Genomic DNA, 19,829 nt, shown 5'->3' on the forward strand with positions numbered 1-19,829 from the left:
CATTTACCGAAACTTAATCAACCTCAGTTATTGTCATCAGCTAATGCAGCATTTTCGTTGTGCTGCACGCTCGTCTCTTTCTGCCCATTATTCTCGACTGTCATCTCCATATCCTTTGCTTTCAAATCGTATGATACAACATCCATGGGGGCATCGATGCGAGCGTCAAAGTCAGCTCTTTGTTCCTTTATGAAAATGGAAGCTGTGGCATGATAAGCGTCTATTTCGATACAGTTAAATAGAAAAGACCTACCCAGCACTAGAACGGCACAAAAAGCGGCTGAAACAATCCAGGCGTTCCTGAAGGCCATCAAATATGCCCTTTTCATTGCTACCACTGCGGCTTGGGCAATCTCAGGGGTGATCCCAGGCACCGCAGCAACAGCTGCCTTGCTTTGCGTGGCCAAAGCTCTAATAAGTTCAGGCAAAGATGAAGGAGGGAGGCCCAGTGCCAACACCGCCGCACCGACTTTCTTAGGCAGTTCCGTATCCAAGGTGTCGTTTAAAACGGCGTTATTGATGGCCAGGCCAATTGCACCTCCCAAACTCCTGACTGTAATCATCAACGCCGATGCCAATGAGATCAACTCTGAGGATGTTGTTAATTGAGCAGAGACCATTGAGATAGGCAGAATTGAAACGAGGGCAATGCCAGACGTAATTGGGAATATCCAAAAGGCATAACGAGGAGTGTCTATCTTGACTGTTGCAAGTAGAATGAAGAATAATAAAAGAAAAACACAGCCAAGAATTAACTGCGGCCGCATTGTCTTGAGCTTCGAAGACCACAGCCCGAAAATTGGGGAGAAAGCCAGGCCTGTGAAGAACATGATGGAAAAGTTTGTACCAGCTGAGAGAATGCTCGCATCGTATAGAACGATAATCTCAAAAACAAAGTAGGAGTTGGCCGCAAAGAAGGCCAGACCTTCAACGAACATAATGAGCAGGGAGATGGCTAAGTTTCTATTAGTCCAGAGGTCATGGTGAAGAATGCCGTCTTTCTTGAAGCGCCACTCGTAAACCACGAAGAGAATCATTGCGACGATGCCGATGATGAATGGAGCAAGGATGTTGGCACTGTTCCAGGAATATGGGTTTTTGGACCACGCAAGCGCCATGGAAAACAAGGCAAGGCCCGGGGCAAAAAGCAGGTATCCAACCCAGTCAAGACGGTAGAGCTTCTCTGACGTGCTGAGAGATGCTTGAACTGCACGGGGCGGAGGATTGTACCCGATGAAACATCCCAAAGTCGCGACTACATAGAAACCAGCCAGAATATACCAGTAAATACGGTAGTTGGTGAGATTACCATGTTGGAGAAGTCCCCCGCCTATTAGGAGTCCAATGCTTGCACCCACGCTGGATGCTATGCTGGAAGACGCTTGGCCTATGGGCCTCCAATGTCGGGGCAGAACTTCCGACAGGACAGCCAGGATAACCGACTGGCATCCGAAGTTGAGACCGAGAACGGCAAATCCGGCAATGATCGTGCCAGAGTTCTGGGCCCTAGATACAATAATGGATCCGGCCACGCCGATCAGAGACGACGCGATGAGGATAGGTTTCCGGCCCCAGTAGTCGGCAGCCTGACTGATGGGCGGGTTCAAGGCGACTGTCATAATAGTGATACAAGACGAGTACCAGACTGTCTTGTCTGTACCACCGACAGCTTGGGCCATCGACTGTGCCAAGAAGCCTGTCCCGATGACAGAGGTGAGCTGTGCCAGGTAGATGAGATTGACGGCCTGGATTCAGTTATGGTTAATGTGGGAGCTTGTCATGGAGATAGAGGTTAGACTAACCACGAGACAGATGAAGGTCTTTGAGTTTATACGGGACATAGGTTCCTCTGGCGATGAGGACACAATGGCAGGTTGTGAAGCCATGGAAGACAGATTCTGTGTTGATAACCTCGAAAGGTTACACAAACGCGCTTCTTTGAAGTTTGAGCTGGAAAGGCAGAATCCGGCGCCTTTTCTTGTGTTTATATAGGTATAGCTATATCTCTCCACATGTTTTAAAGTTCATAGATGAAGGAGGGTGTGACTCCCACTAGACGAAATCTATTTGAAACTCCTTGTCAAGAGGTACCCAGGTTTCCCCATACTTCTTATCCAACAATTGACACTTACATCTTTAAAAACTGCGGGGGTGCACTCCTAATGGTTCATTGAGAGTTGGATTCGACACTGGGACACGAAGGCCGGTCTTCCGGCGATTCACCGTTCTCCCGTGCCCACAAAGTAGACCGGGTTGACCGTGTCGCTTGGTCGCCTGGATTGCGAGGCAAACTCCTAATCAACAGTGGAATTCCCGACTTTGCTAGCCGTATGATCCTCGGGCCTCTGTGCGTATTATATACTTTTGCTTCATGAAATCCAGCTATTCATGAAGACCGGACTGGCGTTCTGGTCCCCATAAGAAGTATAAAATTAAAACCCTAACCCTGATCATTCCAGCCTTGATCTACAAAGCCAACTTTCCCGAATAGGCAAAATCCAATGTTAACTCCACGAAATGTTCCACCAATCATGAGGGAAACGGGGTATCATTGTCGCGACTCGCACAATTTGGGGTAATCCAGATAGAGTCATGTATATGAGGGGTAGATAGTTAGAAAATGATCCGTATAATATCCTAGAACTTCTCTCGGAGATTATAGACATTTGTCAGGGGGCCAGGAGGACTTAGTTCTGGCTTATTCCTGAAGGAGAGATGTTGTTATTTCGTTTTGTGACTACAGTATTGCTACTGTTTGATATCGACCCGGTTATGGCAGCATCGAGTTCATCTTCGCCCGTAACATGGGACAAATACAGTCTTTCAATCAACGGCGAGAGACTATTTGTCTTTGCAGGAGAATTCCATTACTTACGTCTTCCTGTTCCGGAACTTTGGCTTGATGTGTTTCAGAAACTAAAAGCAAATGGCTTTAATGCCATCTCAGGTACCATACCCACTGTGTTCGATATTCAGCGCTCTCCTAACTAAACTAGTATACTTCTTCTGGAACTACCACAGCGCTTCAGAAGGCATATACGACTTTGAGAGCGGAGCTCACAACATCCAGCGCCTATTTGACTATGCAAAAGAAACAGGAATCTATATCATCGCCAGACCGGGACCGTACGCCAACGGCGAACTGTCTGCAGGTGGATTCGCTCTGTGGGCAGCCAATGGTCTACTGGGTAGAGAGCGTACCAGTGATTCGCAATACTATAATTTATGGTCACCCTGGATGACGGAGATAGGCAAGATAATAGCAGCTAATCAAATAACTGAAGGAGGACCCGTCATTCTGGTTCAGCATGAGAATGAGCTTCAGGAGACGACTCATAGTGCGAATAACACTTTAGTGCTGTACATGGAGCAGATCTTAAAAGTTCTTGCTGACGCCGGTATTGTTGTTCCAAGCACCCATAATGAAAAGGGGATGCGTTCCGTGAGTTGGTCCACGGATTACGAAAATGTCGGTGGTGCAGTCAACATCTACGGTCTCGACAGTTATCCCGGTGGCTTGTCCTGCACAAACCCCAACGCGGGCTTCGATCTCATCAGGACATATTACCAATGGTTCCAGAATTATTCATATACTCAACCCGAATTCCTCCCGGAGTTTGAAGGCGGTTATTTCACTCCCTGGGGAGACGTATTCTATGATGACTGTTCATCAATGCTTCTCCCTGAGTATGCTGATGTCTTTTACAAGAATAACATTGGATCTCGGATAACTCTACAGAGTTTGTATATGACTTATGGAGGCACGAATTGGGGGCATATTGCTGCACCAGTGGTATATACATCGTACGACTACAATGCGCCGTTGAGAGAGACTCGTGAAATTCGCGACAAATTGAAACAGACGAAACTTTTGGGCTTGTTTACGCGCGTTTCATCGGATCTGCTGCAGACTGATATGATGGGGAACGGTACTGGGTATACGACTGGTGCGGATATCTTTACGTGGGCGTTGAGGAATCCAGAGACGAACGCTGGGTTCTATGTTGTTGCGCAGGAGGATAGTTCTTCGGTGACGGATGTTGTTTTTGATCTTGAAGTTGAGACTTCTACAGGTACTTCTCCCACTCGAAGGTGATTTATGCGTACTAATCATGATAGGGCCTGTCAAGATTTCAAATATTGAACTCAGCGGTCGTCAGAGCAAGATTATCGCTACAGACTACAAAGTTGGAGACACTACGCTCCTTTACTGCTCTACAGATATCCTGACCTATGCCACCCTCGACGTTGACGTCCTTGTACTATATCTCAATGAAGGTCAAACCGGTACTTTTGTTCTTGCACGCAGCTCTTCCGGCCTGAAATACATTGTCTATGGCAACTCAACCGTAACCACCTCCCAATCCAGCCATGGAACAGTCTATACATATACACAAGGAAAAGGAGTATCGGCCATCAAGTTCTCGAATGGATACCTCGTCTACCTCCTGGACAAGTACACTGCATGGAACTTCTTTGCTCCGTCTCTTGTATCAAGCCCGATTGTGAAGCCAGATGAACACCTCTTTGTGATAGGGCCCTATCTTGTGCGAGAGGCTTCCATTAAGGATCATACGCTGGAGCTCAGGGGTGACAATGAGAATACTACTTCTATCGAGTAAGTCTTATCTGCTTTGGGTACTTTGCTCATTGATCACAATGACTAATTTGCATCAGAATATACCATGGCAACCCATCCATATCCACCATAACATGGAACAACAAACCCCTTCCCACTACACGTACAGCCTACGGTAGTCTGATAGGCACAATCCCCGGAACTGAACACATCAGTATCTCCCTCCCTAAACTTACCTCGTGGAAATCCCACAACACAATCCCCGAAATTGATCCAAACTACGACGACTCCAACTGGGTTGTCTGCGATAAGAAGACTACTTTCAACTCTATCCCGCCTATGTCTTTTCCTGTTTTGTACTCTGGTGATTACGGTTACCACGCCGGACCCAAAATCTACCGCGGAAGATTCGGCAATACTAATGCAACTGGCGTCAATATAACAGCCCAAAATGGCTATGCAGCTGGGTGGTCTGCATGGTTAAACGGTAAATATGTTGGAGGAGAACCCGGAGACCCGAGCATGGAAGCAACCAGCGCCGTCCTCAAATTTGACAGTAGTAACCTCAAACAAGACGATACCGAGAACGTCCTCACCGTTCTCGTCGACTACACGGGCCATGATGAAGATAACGTCAGACCAACCGGTGCTCAGAACCCGCGGGGTCTGTTAGGCGCAGTTTTTCAAGGCCCAACTTCGACGGATTTCACATCCTGGAAAATCCAGGGAAATGCCGGTGGAGAGAAAAACATTGATCCTCTCCGGGGACCCATGAATGAAGGCGGGTTGTATGGCGAGCGGTTGGGCTGGCATCTCCCTGGATTCAAACCGAGTACAGAGTCCGGGTGGGATGATAAGTCTCCATCAGACGGTGTACACGGTGCTTCGGGACGATTCTACCTTACAGAATTCACTTTCGATCTTGGCGCAAATAGTCACACGCTCGACGTACCAATCGGCATCCGACTAAACGCATCCTCAACCTCCGGTCCAGCGGTGGTCTATGTCTGGTTAAACGGATACAAGTTCGCTCATTACCTCCCACATATCGGTCCTCAGACAGTCTTCCCGTTTCAGCCTGGTATACTCAATATCCAGGGTAGTGATGGCCGTGAGAGAACGAATACACTTGCAATCTGTATATGGGCTATGACGGGTCAGTCTGTCGCGTTGGATGTGGTAGAACTCGTGGTGTATGGAAAGTATGTATCTTCGTTTAATTTTGGGAGGGATTGGAGGTATTTGCAGCCTGGGTGGAAGGATAGGAGTGAATATGCTTAATTATTTCTGATAAAGTTCATGATTTAGATGTATCTTCATTGAAAGTGATATATTCAAGGCTGTGGAACTGTTCATACAGGAGAAGAAAAAAAAAAGGGGTATCAGTATCAATTAAACAACAACCTTTTCCTCACCTTCTCAATATTCCCCTCCTCACATCCAATCGACAACAAATACCCCCTCGCACCACCATATTTCATATCTAGATACGATTTAATCGCTTCTGTAAACCCCGAGGGAGTCTTTGCAAATTCCTCATCCAGCCCTATATCCGTAATCTCTTTCATCAAAGAGTCCAAATCAGGCCGTAACTCCGCTTCGGATTTTGTATAGTCCGACGCTATAGCTGTAAGCGGTATGCTGGGTGTTGTTGCTTCGCTGACAAGCAATAATAATAACATGATAATCAGCCCAGTCCGATCTTTGCCCTGTGTGCAATGGATCAGGATTGGGTATGAGCCGTCCTTGGTGAGGACGCTGAATATGTCGCGAATCTCGGACCTAGAGCTGTCGAGTGTGTCTTGAGCTAGGCCGATGAGACCGCAGGGTTTCATGACTTGAGCTGCGATGAGTTTGATGGCGTCTTTGCGATAGCCGGATGCTAGAAGGCTTAGAACTTTTCTGTTATCTCCTTAGTCAGTGATCTTTTGACTGTATGTATAGAAAAGGGTGTAGGACATACATAAAATTATACCAATCCAAACGCCACAAGAGTAGCCTCTCAAAGGCGCGTCCTGTGAGACTGATAAAGTGTCGTTGAACTCCTAATAAATCCAGGAGATGCCGTCGTTCGCCTGTCTGTGAAATTCTGGAATCCTCCGAAGAATGTAAGGATATAGAATTTTGACGTCGTCGTGTCGCCAATTCATGTTCCGTACTGTTCTTTATTAGTGTGATTGAATAATTTATAAGATCAAGGTTGGGGAACATACTTTGACCGTAAATCAATAATTGTCGACAGATTAATGTCGTCTATAAGACGATGTCTATCTCTCTCCGACGCATCGTCTAGCTGTATAGAGCAGTCAGCGCTGAAGTTTGTCCATGGACTAATGAGTAGACATACCCTCGCGCTTCGAAAAAGAATGCCTTCTTTCAGTATCCTATACCGTCATTAGCACCTATCCACTTTTCTAGAAATTTTTCAAAGAATAGGATACATACTTATCACCACTAAACTCATTAATCGACCTCCCAACATCCCGGAAATTCAAAATATTATCAAACGGTCGATCCGGAGACGCCAGATCAAAACTCGATGAACTTGCCGATGGGCTCGGTGATGGTGTGAGTCTGGTTGGTCTTTTTGATCTCTTCTGTCCCATTTTCCCCCCTTTTCTTCTTAAATAGAAAAATTTGATTTGGTTGATAATCGTTGTTCGGATATAAAATTATGAATTCAAGAAGTGATCCGTGGTACGTATCTGGAGTAAAATATCTTTGGCGCAAAAAATCGGATTCGACAATTCAAGTCCAACATAGATGATAATTGTAAACATTTAGATTCTGGAAAAAACAATTCCGATAATCGATTTTCCCTTTTGTATATGTTGCGATAAGCAAAATGATATCGTTGCACAGCAGTTCCTCCTTGCTGAGGTAGAAGATATACAGTTCACGAAGATTCGGTGGAGAGAAAATAAAGTTGAATAAACGAGGCTGGGAAAGGGGGTAATAAAAAAAATAGAGGATCAGGATCTAGACACTTGGTTATGAATTGAGTATAGTTTGAAGGAGTATAAACAATGACATTGAATAGTCGGTGAGAGTTTAGGAGTTTAGAGTGTTAGTCAAGAGAGTCGGTCACTGCGGGAAATGAGTCTAAGACCGCTGACTGATGTGTTGGCGCCTTAACGCCTTGACGCCTGGAAATATGGGTGCCTTATACAATCTCACCGTTGAGCACTATTAAAGTAGGTTAAATTCCCAACTATGTTGGATTATGTCGAATTAACAAATTAGGTATATTCAGAATAGTAAATAAATCATGACTGTCGTCATAATTCACGACTCCACTTCATAACACCAACAGGTCAACAAGAAAAAAAGAAAGTAAATTACAGTCGTCGATTATCGTGTCATTAACTGCCCTTCTATGCAAGGCATGAGACAGTTTATTAGAAGTCCCGAGGCAGATTCGCTCCATTCGTCTGATACCCACTAGCAACCGGCCCACGGTAGGTATTTGCTCGATCACCCATAGAGTCCGTGGTGACTGGCTCTTCGTATGTGATCTCGGGATGTCCAGAACTGGTACTTGGCCGTGCGAACGCCTTCTCGCCCTGAGGGATATGGTGGCGAGTGCGTACAGATGGTAATAGGTCGATGATAAAGGATAGGACGTAGAATGTGAAGACCAATGCAATCACTATACCGGTCAGTCTGTGTTCCCTGTCAAAAGATGATAAGATGACATACCCCATTCAATAACAGCGGCGGCATTTCTCGCGCCCCGATCGTGCTGGTTCAAGACTCCAAAAGCAATCGCTAGAGCGAGCTCGACGACAATAAAAATGAACTTGATCCAGAAGCTAATAAAGAGGATGCGGTGTTGTCTGCGATAAGTGACACCAAGACGCAGGTACTCCATGCAAATGAACACAGCACTGATCAAGTATGCACCACTATTCAAGCCGTTAGACCTCTCCACGAATGAAGCATTGACCAAAGATGGGACGGAACTTACATGAACAGCCCCAAGAACGCATCATGAAGACTCCGGTGATGAACGTCGTCAAAAATAGAAAGTAGAATTAACCCCGCTGCCCCGGCAATAGAGAACAAAATGGAAAGTATCGAGCAAGCTTTGTCGAAACGTCCTTTATTCCTCACGAGCTTCCCCGTGTGCCTCAACCATCGCTCCGATAGAAATGAAAGATCCAAGAAAACGACTGTGACCGCGCTACCTGCGATAAACAAAGGTTGTATTCCCGTTGCGCCGATATCTGAGATGTATCTAACAAAGTCAAAGTTAGTGATGAGTCTTGCGCGACAGAAACCCGACAAACTTACGGAATTGTGCGAGTCGCCGGCATGTTACTATAATGCGGTTTCCCTTTTGCTGCCCACGTCGATATCATCGCAACCAGCATAGCCAACCACATACAGGCCGAGATGACGGGGAAGACCCAGAAAGAAATGATCCACATGGCGGCTGGGCGAGTATCTTGAAAAAGTACGTAAATTATCGAATCGGACTCTTATCGAGGTGAACGCTATACAACTTCTAGCGAGGGTATCACGCAATCGGAGCGAGACGAAGAGAGAAACGCGCTCGAACGAGGCAGCAAGGTATATACTACTTCTCCGGAGCGAGAGAAGGCTGCAAAAATCCGGCCGGCATAATCATAATAAAGAGAAAAGAGAAACATAGCAATAAAGAGAAAATCTAAGGGGGTATAAGAATGCTGACGAAGCTCCCATGACTTCATCGGAAGGATGAGTCGGGTTACGTCATCGGGCCAGAAACACAACAATCGATCGATCTTTTATTCAAGGCACATCTAATTCACCTGAATCGCTATGAAGTTTATGAAAAAGACTATTAACTAACTTAGTTAATGTTAACTAAGTTAACTAACTAACCTAAGTTAACTAGATGATAGACTATTATATAATCTTAGATAAGAAGCTTAGTTAATTAGTTAATGAGTAATTTAGAATCTACGTGCCTGCTAGATGTTACCCTAACCCTGAAGATAGATTTTTATGCATTATTATGCTTAACTACCATAAACGTCTCCGTAACGGACTGCGATTGGCTAAGGAGATCTTGTGTGTTTTGAGCCAATCACGACTCTGTGTCAGTCTCTTAAATATAGGAATCTAATCCTCTAATCTAAATGTTACTCAGTAAAAGGCCACCGAAAGGTATGAGGCATCTAGAACACGTTTGGTGATCGCTTCAAGTTCTTGATATCTCAATAACGTAGTCTGAACCTGATATAACATGTGACTTATCCCTAAAACAGAGTTGGCTCGGTCGGTATCATGGATCATAAAATCTATCCATGTTGAATCACAGACTAGTATCTCTAGGTAATCATATTCAGATAGGCAGTTAAATTAAGTTACTTAGATGGAGAGGCTCAGGTAGTATCTTTGTGAGGTGTGGTCCGGGGTTCGCATGCTTCCACACTTCGTATTGGATTGTACGCAACAACCTTTAGCGGTATATCTCAACGTATCAAATTATGTATGCAAAAAAAATATCTGGAGCCCTTGATCCTTGTTGGTGTTTCCTAAGCACAAAATAAAAGTGGGAGATATCTCTCACCCCCTATTCGGTGGATCCCTCTCTTAGGTGTGTGGCTCGCTCTGATTGGCCGAAAGATCTTAGCTATCTGATTGGCTAGATCGTACGGATCAGCTTAGCTAATCCAGCATCCTCATCGTGATCATTTTGAGTCTGTAGAAAGACGATTTCCCATCCTGCTACTTATTCGTCAAGAAGTGACTGAAGATTTTTCAGTTTTTTCTCAAGGTAGTCTATCTTCACTTTATAAGCTGAGATTTTTTTTTGTCTGTTTCCACTTTCGATTCCGATTTGTTGGCGGCGTGTGCTTGGTCAAGCTCTCGTAATCGCATGTAATATGTATGGGTGGTGGGTGATACAGCCACACCCCCCTCAGCAAGCGGTTTAGAGTAATGATTATGTGATTCAAAACGCCCTCTTGCGAGATCTGACGTTTTAGAATGGAGAATGGACCAGTGGTCTTAGGGTTGAGGGTTGAGGGTCAGGGCATATAGATGAGGATTCCAACAAAAGACACATTATTGCGTAAAGCCAGTCATCGTTTGCTTTCCTCTGTTGATTTGTTACCTTATCTTTCCAATTCAGAATAATGAAGCTTTTGTTAGAAATTTTCATTGTTTCTATGCAGAATTTGTCTTTCAGTTCATTATAAGGCCCATGTTGATCTTGCTTTTCTTTTCTTCTCCCATAGGTCGTCTTGTTAGAGTGAATTAAACCTTCGCCCAACTGAATTTGATTCCCTGTATTTGAATCGTAACTGTTACAGAGCTGGGACGGAGAGATGGAGAACTAGGAAATGTATGTCATGGATTTATAACAAGGACGTGAGCTGAGTTCCGGAATTAGCTACAAGGTAGCGGATCCTCTATTTATGTTTGACAAGGGTTTACTCCGGCACTTGGATTGGTGAGTCTCACCAGATGAGGCCTACTAAATCTAACTACAGTGCCAGGAATCTCCAACAACATGCCTAACAATAGGAGACAATGGGACAACGGGACAACGGGATAACGGGAGATCAACTGTCAAGGTGGCATATCAAAGGAACCGTGACAAAACAGTAGGTTGCTGCTACGTTCACTAGCAATCCTGATTCCTGTATGTCCATTGTTAATGGTGTAGGGCTAGGGCTTATCAACAAAACTAGCTTCACAGAATTTCCCGGTAACATGCAATTACCTTTTGGGACGGCGGTGCTGTATTGGGACTTGCTTGAGCGCATATATATAGAAGTGGCTTCATTTTTCTCTTCTATTACTGAGTAGAGGCATTAAGCTATATCAATATAGCTATTCGCCATGGCATCGCGCCTCGTCAATTACGAGAGCTCAGAGAATGGCGCTGAGCAATTACCTGAGCCGTCACCTCCCGGAGAACCCTGCGAACCACATACTCAAATCCCTGCTCCTTCAACTGACCAGACCTTCGAAACCCGTGATGCTGCTATAAAATTCCTTAATAGTTTTACCAAGACTTATGGATATGCGTCGGTCACGAAGAGATCCAAAACACCGAAAGAAGGTGGCTCAATTCGCCGAGTTTACCTTCAGTGCAGCCGCGGAGAAGTATATCGTAAGTGTACCAACAAAGAGACACGTGTTAGAGATACAAGCATACAGTGTATAGTATGCCCATTTAGGCTTGCCTTGCGCCATGATAAGCATACAGGTTTGCTGGCGTCTTGATCTTACAGATCCGAGGCATGATCATTATTCAGCAGCTGGATTAACACTTGCTTCGTTACGCCATGAAGAGATAGAATCTAAGGAGACTCAAGTTAAGTCTTATTTAGATTCTTACATGTCAACAAACCAAATCTTACCAATCCTCTACAAAGATAATCCAGAATCGATTATCAAGCCAAGAGATATCTATAATAAGAAAAGGAAGCTGCGAGATGATTTCCCTGATGGCAAGACACCAGTACAGGCCCTTATTAGTGTCGTTCCACTTCCAGATAATGGTGATGGGATAATCAACTATGAAACAACTGATACAAATACACTACTTGCAGTTAGCCTCACTTGAGATGCTCCGCTAAAACCCTAGCGTTCTTTTTATGGATTGTTCCTACAAAGCAAACCGATATAAAATGCGTCTCTTGGATATTGTGGGCTGTACAGCATGCACTAAGACATTCTATGCAGGATTTGGCTTTATCTCAGATGAAAAGGAAAAGAGTTACAAGTTCATCTTGGAATGCTTGGCTGAGGTCTATAATCAAGCGGATCTCCCATTGCCAAACTGTATCCTGACCGATAAAGATATGGCCTTAATGAATGCAATCCCACAGTTTTTCCAATGGCGAACAATATCATCTGTCTTTGGCATATTGAAAAGAATATGCTTACACATGTCCACCCCATTCTTACAAATTAAGTGCTCCATACAATCTACGCTGGAGATCCAGCCGCCGCGAAGAAGGATATCAAACAGTATAAGACTCATATTGAGTCACAGTGGAGGGATTTCTCGGGTCATTCAACAAGACTGTATACGCGAAGACTGAGGAGAAGAATGAAGCAGTGATATCTGGCAGGAAGTCATGAGCTACATCAATTCAGAGTGGCTTAATGATGGTATCGTTCAGTGATTCCTTCAGTCCTGTTTATCAGATGTCAAGCATTTTGGTCAGCTAATCACATCCCGAAACGAATCAGCTCATTGGACCCTGAAACGCGATCTTCAAGTCTCTACAAATGATCTCCTTGAGACACTTGAATCATTTAACCGTACTGTGTCCCGGCAACATGTTAAAATCAAGCACGTTCACGAAGATGATAAGTACGGTATCAATTTCGATTCCGTCATGGTCTCTTGGACCGACGAAAAAGCCATTTGACCCAGAGTGTTCTGGAATCACAAAACGAACCATTGGCGTTCCTTGCATTTATATGATCAGCATTGTATTGATAATGAGGAGCCACTACAGTTACACCATTTACAAGAGCACTAGCGGTTATAATCTCTCGAATAGTTGCCTCCAATTCATCCCCGAATAATAGTCCTTAACCCGGCAGTGGTCCAAGGCTGTGGTTACCCCAGTGGCTCAATCAACCATCCAACAGCCTCTCAGGTTATATCAACACAGGGTTCCTCAACACGGCAATAGCTATCAGCATCTGGGCATGCCACTGCGCAGGGTAATCTTAATACTGGGAGCCGACGCCGCAGGGGAAGGGTTCGTGGAGATCGAGGAGGAAATTCAAGTCATCATAGGGCAGAGACCAATGTACACAACAGTCAGACTTCTAGTAGAGGAATGGTTTCAGAATGCAACTGCAACAGCTTTGCAAATTGCCCCAGAGGAGCCAGTAAGACGAAGCCAGCGACGTGGATGTGGCCAGCCAGCGCGGTGGCTTGGCGATGAGAACGAATTGCCAGAATATTAGGGGTTAGAAAGATGCTAAGTAACGGCTCTGGATTGGTGGAATACTGTATTATTAAGTCATTAGAGTAACAAAATAAGGTGAATCATAAATCAAAACAGATTTTGCAGCGACGGTCCAATTAGGGTTGTTGTAAACCGCTTTTAGAGGGGTGTAGCCTGATCGAGCCGAGGGGGGCGTAGCTCGAACAGAAAGGGGTGTGGCTGTATTACCACCCCATTTATACAACTAGACAAGATATCTTGCGTGAGACTTTCTTTTCTATCTTTTGATTAACGGCTCCTATGCAAAAAAATCTCTTGTGCGAAGAGTTCTGGATAAATAATATAGTTAAATATATTCCAAAATAACAAGAGTTGAACTACCTCCTAATACATAGTAGAATCATATTCGAACCTGAACGCGCCTATGTATTCCCAGCCTGTTTACTAGGTTTCGTAACCCTAACATGCTCAAAACATACGTATAGAGATACTATTGCAGCAAATGCAGACGCAGCGGTACCTAAATACTTCGGATTGTTAGTAGCTCAAGACTTCGGTCAAACGTATTCTGCAAGGGAAAATCATATACTTACAAACGTGTTGATAATAGCTTTATTATAAGACAATAGCACTCCAGGTAACTGGTCGATACTAACAACAGCTCTTACCCCCTCAGCACCCGCGTCAAAAATCAAGGTGGCATTGATGTCCGGAGCATACTCTGGGAGTGTTGACCGTAGGGAACTACTGAGATCTGTTTCTGCAAGTGCTAGGAATAATCCTCCTCCGAAGAATTGTCCGAGAAGAACCATTGAGATACCGATTGGGATCTTTGATGGCTCAAGGTTCTGCTGCACTGCGAGGACAGGTTGCTGTTGGGTAATACCACGGCCGACGCCAGCTAAGACCTGGTAGCCAACCCAAGCTCCTGTCGGAGAGAACGGGGTAAAGAGGGTCATCAAGCCTGAACCAATAGTCGCGATGGAGTTTCCGATTAAACAGTATAAGGAGGTGTTTCCTTTCTTGGCTAAAACAGAGCATGCGTATTAGCGAACGTTTATGCTTTAAACAGGACAGGTTAGGACTTGAAGCTGTCAGGCTTAACATTAAATGCTTACCTATAAACCCCGTGAGCATTGTCGCTGCTATTAGCGGTCCGGCAGTGGCCATGAAGTAGGCGCCGCTTATGATTGGAGACACGCCCTTGACTGTTTGGAACCAGACAGGTAAGTAGTATGCAAATATCCAGAGGGAGGCGAACTGTGACATGTTGATAAGGCATGAGGAGTAAACTATCTTCTGGCGTAGAATAGATCCTGGTATCATTGCAGAATCCCCGCGTCGTGATTCCCACGCGCAGAAGACAGTCAGGAGGGCTCCGAAGCCGATGAAAAGGCCAATTATAGTGGATGAACCCCAGGCATACGTCGAGCCACCCCACTGGATGGCCAACAAAAGCATAATGCAGGTTGGTGCAAAGAGGCAGAATCCTATAGGATCAAGCCGTTTAATGGCTTCGTACAAGGTAACAGCTGTCTTGGATTTGTCCCTGATGTCTGGAATGCGGACGAGAGCGATCGCGCCTAACGTAACTCCACCAACTGGGAGATTGATATAGAAGCCTGCATTGTATTTTAGTTGTAACTCTCAATAACATGTCAGTTGGGCATACACCATCTCCAAGAAACACTCTCCGTGAACACTCCTCCAATTATGGGACCGATCACTGATCCTAGCAGGGAAAATGCGTATAGCAGAGCAACGAGACCTGTTCGTATTGCAATAAATTAGTAGACTACTCACGCCGTAAATTGTTCATCTGCAGAGGTTTCTTACTCGGACGCTGCTCTTTCGTGGAGGAGGCTGCGACGATCGCCAATCCCCCGTTGAAGACGCCAGCGCCCCCGATTCCAGCGACTGCTCGGCCAACTATAAACGCAGTTGACGATGGTGCCACTCCACAGATCAGGGAGCCGATCTCAAAAATAACAACAAATATGAAGAAGGCGACCTGACAGTACGGATGAGTTGAATCCTATTTAGCGTAATAACTTTAGGGTTAGGTTACCTTCGAATAGTAGTATTGGTAGATCTTGCCCATGACGGGTGCACAAGCACACCTGGCGAGCACCTGTTAGCTTGCCGAAATGCATATCTAATGTGATGTTTGAATATCGGTTCTTACAAGGTGATAAGGTATGCGCTTCCGTACCAGCCGATATCTTTGATGGTGTGGAAATGAGTGGTGATGGCGGGAATGGCCTTTTCGAGCAAGTTAGTCGCATGTTGAGACTTATGTCTTTGGCTTCAACAAATCACTATAGAAGTAACTCACAGCCGTAATAATTGTAACGTCCAGGCTATAGAGGAACCCGGCTAGTGAAACTGCAGCGACGATTGTATACAGCTGGATCGCAGGGAGAGATCGCGGGGTATTCGCAGCAGCTGGCCTATTCATACTATTATCACTATCGTCGTTGCCGTCTACTGTTCCTTCGGTCCGTTTGGGTTCATTACTCAGAGAGCCGCTGAAATCAGACGTGTTGGAATTTGGCATTTCGGCGCTGCGTAGGATAATGTGCGTATTTCACCAGGTCTAGCAGTCTATACGCCGACTACTATGATCAATGTGTGAACAATAGTTTCTATGGTGAACGTTCTCGAAGCAAATACCGACGCATCCCCGATATGTATTTATTTATAACTATCCACCCCTGTGGTGCAGCAATGTCTCCGTTGGAGCCGGAGTAGTATAATAAGTATGTCTCCGACGGCTTACCACGGTAGCACCCCTACACTGTATAGCCAGGTGTCAAAATAGCACACTCTAAGTAGATAAACACTGTGCCTTTGTATCACGTAAAAGCGAAATCCTCTAATAGTATGGTGTTATAATGTAAGTTACAAGAGGGTTTAGTTAATTGCATGGTGCCGAGTCATCTTGCATGGTTTCCCAAAATCTATCGTCCAATAAACCAAAATGATCGAGACGAAAATCATGAAACGATGTTGCCAATAAACCATTTGATGGCTGTGCGGTGGAAAGAGTGACAGAAGAGACATCCTCATTTGACAACAGGTCATCAAATCGAGTCCTCGCCTGCCTCAGTCTCCGACTAGTCTGTAGCCAGGGCTTGTTGTTCTCCATCAAATCGTACCGTGAGCTATGCTCTTCCGTTCTGGTAACTAGACTATCTAACAAAGTAGACAAGTCCACTGATGGTTGAGCATAATTCACGTCCCAGTCGTCGGCCTTGAATAATACTAACTTAGACAATGTCGCCAGGGCGAGGTAGAGTTGTTGCAACGATATCGCGGAAAAGCTGATGTGGGGCTGCAAATTTAGTGATAAATAGATATTTACAAGTGCGCGAGTTGCTGTTAGACACATCCATAAGGCGTCTGCTCTATTGAGGGACGGGTCCTGAGCTGGAGCCGTAGGTGACATGAAGAAGCACAATTCGAAAACAAGTATTTCAACCGCATGATAATGCATCAGCATCGTCGCTACACGAGACATTTCTAGTCAGCATTCATTGCGTTGCGAACATCATGGATGCAACTCTTACAATCTTGTTGAAATCTCTCAGGTAGCGTGACTTTGAACTTCTCTAAGTCGGACACCAGTAATTTGAGGTGTAGACCAATGGAACTATTTGGAACAGACGCATTCGATGATGGGAATTCACGGATGATGATATATTTGGTATTCTCTGCAATTCGTTGCAAATCTATAAGATGAACTAGTCGTATATCATTCTCGTGTTCTGGGGCTTTCAATATTTCCTCGTAGCATTGCTGGATATTGGTTGTCCAGTGTAGTGGGTTCAAACTACGAAATTTAGAAGATACCTAACAACGAGTGAGCCCAAGAGTAACCGCTGACAGATATTAGAACCACTTACACATGAGAAGAGATAGAAGCATCCGAGAACAGCTCTTCTTTCTTCCATTGATGGCTCTGAACTCCGAGCCCAATTCGGGTTACAAGTGACGGTAATTTTCATTTCGCCAACAAATTTTTCGTGGCTTTCGCTGCTCTTGAATGGGATGTACAAGTTCAAATCAACAAGCAGAGAGAATGCGAGTCCAAGTAAGGTGTTTGTCTGCGAATTGGCATGAAATAGGCTGTTGTACCAGTTGATATAGACCAGAAGCCCTTGAAGGAGGTCCAGGCTTTTCTCGCTCAGTACGATAAGATGCTCCATCATGTACTTTACAAGTTCCTGGCCCATCTGTAATTGATGCACAGAGTCATGATACGACGCTACTGTCATAATTGCGCGATAAAGAAAGGGGCGTTCTCTTGAGAGGGCCTGAGCCGACATCTGCAAGGGAACTGATATAAACGGCGCCTGATGAGCCATATCGCGACGGAAGTTGTCCAGCAAATCGTCGGGGCTCTTGTTAGGTCTGCCCTCTGGCGGCGCAAACGATGTCGGTTCAAGCTCATATTGTTGTGTAGTTGGCAAATCTTGCGAAATAGCTTGTCTCGGGTTGAGCGGAGCGCTCATGGAAACTGACGCGCTGGAGGTCGGTCCAGTGGACTCAGGCGTAATAACATTTAACATCCCGTTATCCAGAGATTGCTGAGAAGCACCAAGAAGTGAGACTAGGCTGTTGACTTTCTGCTCCAGCTGTGCAATTTGCCTTGCTTGGTCATTTCGCCTACATCTTGTGTTAATAGCGGCCGGGCAGGCATGCGGTACGAGAAAGGCCTTTTGCAGAAGTTTACCTTGACTTGGAAGGCTTTGATGGTCGTGGTGTGCTACGATCCTGCATTATGCAGTGCTTGTCGAGGCGTTTACACCTATACAGAGCCTTTCAGCGTTGACGCTGTGGCGTCGGGGATTGGCCGAACTCGTACCTCTCACAGCGTCCGTTTGTTTGATCATAGCATTTAGCCTTTGCCTTAACACAGTTCTGGCAGGCATGTGCTCGCGGATTGACATAGTCGGCCATAATGGTATGAAAGCGTAAGCAGATCACAAATCATAGGAAAAGATCGCGCACGTCGGTACGGGCGGACATCGCAGAATAATAAGAGGTCCGACGGACTTAAAGTGGACTCCGTCTCCGTCGGAGAGCTAGAGTACTCGGTATGGAATAATTATATCCCACTAGTAGGGGCTTGCCTAGTTATATGAGTCGCATATTGTAACTATCTACTCTGGATAACGCAGGTCGCTGGGGAGAGATAGGAAGAAGTGATTCTCTCGGAATACGCGATAGCAGGCACTTGACTCAGCTCTAGGAGCTAAGCTGGCGATGGCGGACGCGATGGTGGAGGAGCCGGCGACAACAACGCGTTCGGGACGCGTTATAACACCCTCGACAAGGGCCCGAGAAGCCACGGGCAGCACCAGCACTACCAAAGTGCCTAGAAAATCGATGACAGAAGTGGAACTGACAGCAGTGAAGAAGGCAGCTAGCCTTATTGATTAAAAATAGAGCGCTAAGGACGGAAGCCAAGACATGCTTAGAAAGATATGTCAATATATGGAGGATACCTATCTGGAAGTCAAAACTCTAAAAGAAGCTCTCAGCAAGCAGGGAAAAATGATCAAGGAACAGAGCTAATTAATATAGGAGCAGAGCAGCATAATTAAGGCGCTGCAGGCCCAGCTAGAAATGAGCCGAAGCCAATCTGCGGAGGAATACAAGCAACTCTGGGAGCAGCTGGATACTGTCGCAAGTACCTCAGCTAAGGCAACATATATAGCTGCATTAGGCAGCCAACCTGGTCATTAGCAGGATGCGCTATTAGGCCCTCTAGTGCCGCCTACGTCTGCCAATACATTATTTTGCACAATCAACACATCCCAAGTCATGGAAGAGGATAAGGGCAAGACCTAAATAGCTGGGATTAGATAGATGATTAAGAAAGTGATGCAAGAGAACGAGGAAACAAAGAACTGGCGCTGCGCAGCAGTGGTCAAGGATCCTAAAAATACAGCCCAAATCAGAGTTATTTGCAGAAACGAAGATGAGATCCAGCAGGTTAAGGAAGCGGCCTAAAAGATTGAGATACCAGGAATAAGAACCCTATGAGACCAGCTATATCTGGTCAAAATTGACAATGCCAACCGGACAGCAGTCCTGGATGCGGGTGGAAATATCCTACCAGGGGCAGCTGAGGTACTAGGAAAAGAGAACAATGTCAGTATTGCTAAGATCTCCTAGCTCAGCAAGAAGGACTCCAACAAAGCGTACAGATCGATAGTGGTGTATATCACAAAAGGGACCAATGCTAAACGTTTGATAGATAGCAACTACTTTGATATAGTAGGAGAATCCGCGTACACTCAAATCTTTAAACCACAGATGGGACCAGCTCAATG

At 45.3% G+C, this 19,829-nt stretch overlaps 7 protein-coding genes across 7 annotated transcripts, besides 1 other annotated feature; 2 read left to right on the forward strand and 5 right to left on the reverse strand.

The window, feature by feature from the left end:
• Positions 1–23: 23 nt before the first annotated feature.
• On the reverse strand, positions 24–1,886 carry TSTA_047560 (siderophore iron transporter, putative; the record flags this gene model as incomplete). The annotated part of the gene is made up of 3 exons (XM_002485218.1): positions 24–202; positions 254–1,745; positions 1,803–1,886. 3 exons carry the CDS (start codon positions 1,884–1,886, stop codon positions 24–26), a joined length of 1,755 nt encoding a protein of 584 aa, XP_002485263.1.
• An 886-nt stretch (positions 1,887–2,772) lies between these two features.
• Positions 2,773–5,860, forward strand: TSTA_047570 (beta-galactosidase, putative; the record flags this gene model as incomplete). Its single annotated transcript, XM_002485219.1, has 4 exons — positions 2,773–2,947; positions 2,997–4,073; positions 4,120–4,618; positions 4,678–5,860. 4 exons carry the CDS (start codon positions 2,773–2,775, stop codon positions 5,858–5,860), a joined length of 2,934 nt encoding a protein of 977 aa, XP_002485264.1.
• Positions 5,861–5,919: 59 nt separating this feature from the next.
• TSTA_047580 (tyrosine/serine protein phosphatase, putative) lies at positions 5,920–7,231 on the reverse strand. The gene is made up of 5 exons (XM_002485220.1): positions 7,025–7,231; positions 6,927–6,963; positions 6,793–6,872; positions 6,543–6,737; positions 5,920–6,481 (listed from the first exon to the last, which is right to left on the reverse strand). Exons 1-5 carry the CDS (start codon positions 7,183–7,185, stop codon positions 5,968–5,970), a joined length of 987 nt encoding a protein of 328 aa, XP_002485265.1. The 5' UTR covers positions 7,186–7,231; the 3' UTR covers positions 5,920–5,967.
• Positions 7,232–7,802: 571 nt separating this feature from the next.
• On the reverse strand, positions 7,803–9,267 carry TSTA_047590 (FK506 suppressor Sfk1, putative). The gene is made up of 4 exons (XM_002485221.1): positions 8,873–9,267; positions 8,547–8,816; positions 8,279–8,484; positions 7,803–8,228 (listed from the first exon to the last, which is right to left on the reverse strand). The coding sequence occupies exons 1-4, from the start codon at positions 9,007–9,009 to the stop codon at positions 7,978–7,980; spliced, it is 864 nt and encodes a 287-aa protein (XP_002485266.1). The 5' UTR covers positions 9,010–9,267; the 3' UTR covers positions 7,803–7,977.
• A 2,146-nt stretch (positions 9,268–11,413) lies between these two features.
• TSTA_047600 (uncharacterized protein) lies at positions 11,414–12,143 on the forward strand (the record flags this gene model as incomplete). Its single annotated transcript, XM_002485222.1, has 2 exons — positions 11,414–11,687; positions 11,809–12,143. 2 exons carry the CDS (start codon positions 11,414–11,416, stop codon positions 12,141–12,143), a joined length of 609 nt encoding a protein of 202 aa, XP_002485267.1.
• Positions 12,144–12,165: 22 nt separating this feature from the next.
• Positions 12,166–12,420: a mobile genetic element.
• A 1,490-nt stretch (positions 12,421–13,910) lies between these two features.
• Positions 13,911–16,045, reverse strand: TSTA_047610 (efflux pump antibiotic resistance protein, putative; the record flags this gene model as incomplete). The annotated part of the gene is made up of 8 exons (XM_002485223.1): positions 13,911–14,015; positions 14,082–14,515; positions 14,607–15,110; positions 15,161–15,256; positions 15,325–15,499; positions 15,557–15,608; positions 15,674–15,750; positions 15,824–16,045. 8 exons carry the CDS (start codon positions 16,043–16,045, stop codon positions 13,911–13,913), a joined length of 1,665 nt encoding a protein of 554 aa, XP_002485268.1.
• A 360-nt stretch (positions 16,046–16,405) lies between these two features.
• Positions 16,406–18,450, reverse strand: TSTA_047620 (uncharacterized protein; the record flags this gene model as incomplete). Its single annotated transcript, XM_002485224.1, has 5 exons — positions 16,406–16,995; positions 17,058–17,340; positions 17,394–18,156; positions 18,224–18,298; positions 18,356–18,450. The coding sequence occupies 5 exons, from the start codon at positions 18,448–18,450 to the stop codon at positions 16,406–16,408; spliced, it is 1,806 nt and encodes a 601-aa protein (XP_002485269.1).
• Positions 18,451–19,829: the final 1,379 nt, after the last annotated feature.

Source organism: Talaromyces stipitatus, genomic scaffold (assembly GCF_000003125.1).
Source record: "Talaromyces stipitatus ATCC 10500 scf_1105507295515 genomic scaffold, whole genome shotgun sequence".
In the NCBI taxonomy this organism is placed as follows: domain Eukaryota; kingdom Fungi; phylum Ascomycota; class Eurotiomycetes; order Eurotiales; family Trichocomaceae; genus Talaromyces; species Talaromyces stipitatus.